The sequence below is a fragment of the Dendrobium catenatum genome, unplaced genomic scaffold (genome assembly GCF_001605985.2).
Source record: "Dendrobium catenatum unplaced genomic scaffold, ASM160598v2 fragScaff_scaffold_670, whole genome shotgun sequence".
Classification (NCBI taxonomy): domain Eukaryota; kingdom Viridiplantae; phylum Streptophyta; class Magnoliopsida; order Asparagales; family Orchidaceae; genus Dendrobium; species Dendrobium catenatum.
Window position 1 is genome coordinate 67,975 of NW_021319132.1, and position 6,656 is coordinate 74,630.

Consider the following 6,656-nt stretch of genomic DNA (forward strand, 5'->3'; position numbering starts at 1 on the left):
CTGCCGTGAAAGGTAGAGGTTTCTTAAAACCCATTCTACTCTACTTATGAGTAGGTCTCAATGTTCTCTGAGGAGCTTCAATGTTCCTCAAATCAACTTGTTTGGGATTACTTTGCAGTTGTCTATTGTTGTTACCAACAAAATTCCTCCCAGTAGGTCGTGTACTCCTTCTTCGTCGAGGGGGAACCTGAATCCACGGTCCCACCTCCTCATCATTCTCCTGATCACATTCCTTCCCAGTGGAAGTTCCGGCAATAGCTCCCTGCTTAACATCCTTCCCTCCTTCCACAATTCTGCTGTCTCCCCACCTTGCTATGACCACCTCCTTCAACTTTGATCACAGGATGAGTAACTGTCCTGGTTTGCACCTTCTCAACTCACTCGATCCTTCCTGAGGACTGCTCAGAGTTCTTCACCATCGGCTCACTCTGTTTCAATTGCTCTTCTGCTTTCCTTGAACCAGCATCCCCTTGACCACCATCCTTCAAAGGACAATGATCTCTCCGATGGCCAATTTTACCACAGCCGAAGCACATAATGCCAATGCCTTTGTATTCCACCTTCTGGTAAAACCTCCCATTCCATCCATTGACCCACACTCCTGCCTGGAGTTTATTCGCCAAGTTCATCCGCACACAAACCCGTGCATACTCCCTTATTCCCCAATTAGCTGTCAAAGCATCAATCCATAAAGGAGTACCGATCTTCGTGGCGATCCGAGCAATGTTGCATTCATCCCAGTATTGTAATGGGAGATTAGGTAGTCGTATCCAAACCGGAGACGACAATCCCTCCATAGAAGTAGGGGAGAAATTGGGTGTCCACCTATCCAGTCCCACTAAATTACCACCAATAAACCAGGGGACGCCCCTTAGCACCTCATTTCTAGCTTCCACAGAAGTAAAAATACATATAAAACAATCCTCACCCAAAGAGGTGAGCTGAAACTCTCCAAACCTTCCCCATTGTCTTTGGATCTCAGATTTCAACAAGAAGAATGAAGCTCTTCTACCCAAAATCTTCCCCACCACTGCTCGATCAAGCATTTCCATATTAGCTCTGACTCTGTCCAAATTCAAATCAATGGAAATCCCGTCTCCTGAAATAGTATTGAAGTCTTCCAGATGCAGGATCGGGACATGATTCGGCTTCTTCCACGGATTCCCCATACTAACCGCAAATGAAACTCTCAGGGTCACCCCCTTCCCAAGGTTCTCCCTCAGTTTACATTTGATTGTCCAACATCAGCATTCCCAAAAGCATCAGACGTGCTTCCAATTGGCTTGCTCAAACCAGAGGAGGAACCTCCCTTCTCCGATCACACCTGCAACATCTTTTACAGATACCTCCATTTCCGTCACCTCCATTCCTTCCTCCACAGAAGCATCATTCATCATCTTATTACTCCAATCAACAACATCCACGCTCACCTCCATATGACATTTCCGTCCCGGCACTGCAGCATTCACGTCAAATGTTTCTTCCATTGCTTCACCGCTATCCTTGATTAGAGCTGTGTCTTCATCTTCCATAGAAGAGGCCGACGCAATAAACATCGGGTTGAGCTTCAAACTCACACCCGAATTCGATTCCAGCTCCATCGTCTCCCTCAGAGGAGGAACCTCCTTCCTAGCTCCATCAAATTTTCTCCGGTCCGATCCATTCTTCCCGATCTGTAGAATCCCCTTTGGATCCATATTTCTCGGATTCACTTCCCATCGACCCTCCACTGATCCCTCCGATCCAGATTTTGCAGCTTCCCGAGCTTTCCCTCTCGTCTTAGCCATCATGGGTTTGCTGGGAGATCCAGCTCCCGATCGATCGCCTTGCTTCTTAGAACCACCAGATCCCACTCCCGATCATCGTCGCTCTTCACCGCCATTCGTTCCGTCACCACCACCCCCAAGAGAGAGAGAGAGAGAGAGAGAGAGAGAGAGAGAAAGAGAGAGAGAGAGAGAGAGAAATGGAGAGAGAGTGAGAGAGAGAGAAAAAATAGAGGAATGGAGAGATAGAGCGAGAGAGAGGTAATAAAGGAATGGAAAGAAAGAGCTCAAGAGAAAGAAAGTGGTGAGAGAGAGAGAGAGATGGAGAGAGAGTGAGAGAGAGAAAAATAGAGGAATGGATAGATAGAGAGAAAGAGAGAGCGAGAGAGAGAGAGAGGAATATGGAAAGAGAGGGAGGGAGGGATGGAGATAGATAGAGAGAGATGGGGAGGGAGAGAGAGAGAGTGAGAGAGAGAGAGAGGGAGAGAGAGAGGAATGGAAAGAGAGAGCAAGAGAGAGAGAGATAGAGAAGCAAAAGAGGAATAGAGAGAGAGAGAAGCAATAGCTGAATACCTGCATTTTGCATTAAAATGAAAGAAAACTATTACAAGTAACTATCAAAAGCAACTATACCCTATCACTCTCCTCCCTCAACAAAGCTAACAATGTTGAGGGGAATTCACTATTATTCACATCAAAGAAAGTAAAATTATTAACTAGAGCAAGGTGGGCACAAAGGTCACCCACACGATTGCTATTCTGAGGTGTATATTGAAGAGCACCTGTTTAACTCCAAGAAGAATGCTGTATCCGGTCCCTCCACTCGACGATGGATCACATTTTGATGGTCATTCAGTCTCTATAGCCATTGGATTGCATTAATACAATCCCCTTCTATGATGATTCCGTCCAGCTCATACATCCAGTCCTGAATAACCTCACGGATTGCCATTGCTGCCAACATTTCTGACAGTAAGCTATCCCAGTGCTCGATATTTCTCCCAGTAGCAACAATCAACTTTCCATCATGATACTGAGCTATCATACCCAGGCCAACTTGATTAGAAGGAAGCAACGCTGCATCAAAGTTAAATTTAATCCAACCTGGAGGGGGAGGGCACCAAAGTTTATGAGACGGCAACCGAATGGGTTGATTAGTACCCCATTGCTCCAGCATTGTGCATTTAAACGGTTTTGGAAATAATGAGAGCACCGCAGCAGCAATCACAGAATGAGATCTACACATTTTATGATGCTTCATATCATTCCGAGCTTTCCAAACCTGATAAACAGTATAGCAGTAAATTCTTCCCATGCAAGGATTCTTATCAGCATACTTCATCAGTTCAATCTTTAAATCCCCAAGAGAGTTTACAGCAGGCAAAATAATCCCCCATTTACGAAAAATTTCAAACACCTGCTTCAATTTAGTACACCGAGACGAACAGTGATCTAAATTCTCTTGCTCATTACAGCCCCACAGGCAACAGGACGTATCGGCTAAAGTTCTTCTATGCAACCAATGGGTGGTTGGAATGGCATCCCTCAACAATCTCCACCAAAAGAAATGTCCACGGGGGTGAAGTTTCAACTGTTTCAACCAACTGAATTCATAATTTCCCTTCTCATCACAAGCCTTATAAGCCATAGCCGCAACAGTCATGCTCAGCCTGGAATGAATAAGCTCGGGTTTATCCTCCAAGCTCATAGTGGATATATTAATGGCCAGAATACGATCATCCATTACCTCTCCAAAACATTTTTTAACCATCTCTTCATTCCACTGGAGAGAATTAGTCAACAAATTGCATACCTTCATGTTTTCCACCTCTTCAATATTGACAAACGTAGGCCATTTAGCAATATTACGATTCAAAATCCACACATCATACAATACATCAATTTGATTACCATTCACAATATTCCACCTGAGGAACAGTCGCAACGCCTTAGCACCATCTTGGATCACCTTCCAAGTGATAGATATGTTACTACCCTGCATAACGTCCCATAAGTTCATGCCATACTTAGCCATCAACAACTTGTAAATTAAAGAATCCTCATTCTGGAGCAGGTCCCACACCACCCGTGCACGAAGAGCCCCCTTCCAACAGGTAAGACAGTGAAAGCCAAGGCCCCCAAGATCTGTCGGCTGACACGGATCCTTCCATCCCACATAATGCATTCCACGACTGTTAGCATCTTTCTGCCATAAAAACCGCCTCCCCATACGTTCAATGGCCATCAAAATAGCATTAGGAACAAAAGTATGAGTCATAACATACATTGGAACAGATAACAGAGAAGTTTTGATCAAGAGAGCCCTGCCAGCAAATGAAAGATGTTTTCTACCCCAAAGATTGATCTTCTCAAAAGCAATTTTCATTACTTTGGAGAAATCAGCCACAGTCATCCTCTTCATAACAAGAGGGAGACCAAGATATTCCAAAGAGTCAACCTTTTTATACACCATAACTTTTGCAATCATCCTCTTCCTCCAGCTTGGGCATTTTTTGTTAAACGGAATAGCAAACTTTCCACAATTAATCTTCTGACTCATCCAGCAGCAGTAATCCCCCAACAACTCCATAATTCGACGGGCATTGCACCTGCTAGCTTCTGCAAACACAAGAATATCATCATTATACAGTAAGTGAGAAATGCTTACTGTATTCCTACTCATTTGGATTCCAAGCTGTGCTCCACGCTGCTTAAAAGATTTGGAAAGAAGCTCAGAACAAAGAATAAACAAATAAGGCGACAGTGGACATCTTTGTCGCAGTCCACTTCTAGCATCAATCCTACGTGTCTTGTTGCCATTCATCAACAAAGTAAACTTTGACTCAATAATACACTGCATAATCCAAGTGATAAACCCCTCCCTGAACCCCATTAAGGTCATAACTTTCTGCAGCGTCTCCCAAGACATACAATCGTATGCCTGCTCCATATCAATCTTCAAAGCCATTAGCCCAGACTTCTGAGTAGAATGCTTAAACATATTCATCATCTCCTATGCCATGAGTCCATGATTAGATATTGATCGTCCCGGTACAAATGCCCCCTGCTCCTCACTGATAATAGTACTCAACACCGGTTTCATGCGGTTAATCAGCACCTTGGCAACAATCTTATAAAAGGATTGACATAAACATATAGGCCTAAACTTGGATGGAATATTTGCTATCTCCATTTTAGGAATCAACACCACCAAGGTTTCCTTCCAGCTTTGGCACATCAAGTTAGTAGCAAAAAAATGCATAATAGCACTATTAACATCTTTCTTAATAATCTCCCAATAGAATTTCAAAAATGAGGAGGTTATGCCATCAATCCCCGGAGCTCTGTTATTGCCCATGCTAAAAATAGCTTGCCGGATCAAAGTCTCTGAAATTTTAGCCTCCAGAATTTCACTGAATTGCACAGGGATAATGTCCTCATTATAGAATTCAGGCCAATTAGCCAAAGAAACCTTCCTATCTTTCCACTTCAACATGAAAAAATTCCAGAATTCCTCTTGGACCAAATTCAGATCAACAATCCTCCTCCATTAGGCGTCATGACTTCAATAATACGATTCCCTCACCTACGTGCAGACGCAAAAGAGTGGAAGAAATGCGAGTTCGTATCTCCTTCATCAATCCACCTGGCCTTTGCTCTTTGCTTCCACCAGGTAGCAAGCCGAGCTAAAGTAGTGTTCAATTCAACAGCCTTCATTCTCAGCTCTTGTTCCTGTTCCTCATTCAAACCATCAGGAGAACAGTCCACCAATTGAAGTTCTTCAATACGGCTTTCTAGGGATATTATCAGCTCACTGAGCTCCTTAAAATGATTATGACTCCAAAAGATCAACGCCTTCAGAGTTCTGCTACACTTGCGATTCACCATCTCATCAGGAATTCCATAATCCTCCTTGGTCCAGTTCTTCCAAACCAACCTCCAAGTGACAGGGTAAGTCATCCAAATGTCTTCAAACCGTATCCATCTGTTTCCAGGTCTCGGGATTTCAGCAAACAATTTCAATAGCAACGGGCAGTGGTCAGAGGTCAACTGAACCAGATGTTTAACCATGGCTAAAGGTGCTCGTCTTAATCCTTCAGAATTCATCAGAATTCTATCAAGCCTCACCCAAATCTTACTATGCCCAGACTTATTATTCGGCCAGGTATATTTGGGACCCAAGAACCCCAAATCATGTAAATCATTATCCACCATGAACTCGGACATCTCTTGAGCCCCCACCGAGAAATTATATCTCCTTCCACCCTTCTTCTCACTTTGATTCAAACAACAATTAAAATCTCCCCCCACAATCACCGGGAGATCCAAGCTAATCAAAGGGCTAATAGTATTCCAAAGCAACCGTCGGCTATGATAACCTTTACTATCATAAACAACAGCAATAATCCACCTTTGCATATTAGGAAAAAAAAGACTCCCAATAAGAACCTGTTCCATATTGGCAAGAACTTAAAACTTTGAAACATCTCTTTTCCATAAAGCAATCAAGCCTCCAGATCTACCATTTGCAGGGAAATGAAAAAATTCCCATTCACTGCCAATCAGTCGATCTACCTCCATCCTACTCATATCCATCACCATAGTTTCAACTAATCCAACAAAACAAACATCATTGGTACCAACGAGACTACGCAGGAAATGCCCCGTCTGCTTCTTCCGGGCGCCCCTGCAGTTCCAGATCAAGACTGAAGACATTAAAAAACAAAAGCGGAAGCATCCCTACCGCTAGAACAAATAGGGGAATCCTCTCCACCATTAGTAACATCTGTCATTTACTTCCTCCTTTTCCCTGAAAACTCTGTAATAGGTACCAATTGACTAAGTTCTTTCATAAACTTGCCCCCTTCTTAGCACGATTGATTCAGAGTCAAT

General features: G+C 43.4%; 1 protein-coding gene across 1 annotated transcript; it reads right to left on the minus strand.

Moving 5' to 3' along the window:
- Nucleotides 1-40: 40 nt before the first annotated feature.
- LOC110112751 lies at nt 41-1,169 on the minus strand. Its single transcript, XM_020845064.2, has 2 exons — nt 417-1,169; nt 41-325 (listed from the first exon to the last, which is right to left on the minus strand). Exons 1-2 carry the CDS (start codon nt 1,167-1,169, stop codon nt 41-43), a joined length of 1,038 nt encoding a protein of 345 aa, XP_020700723.1.
- Nucleotides 1,170-6,656: the final 5,487 nt, after the last annotated feature.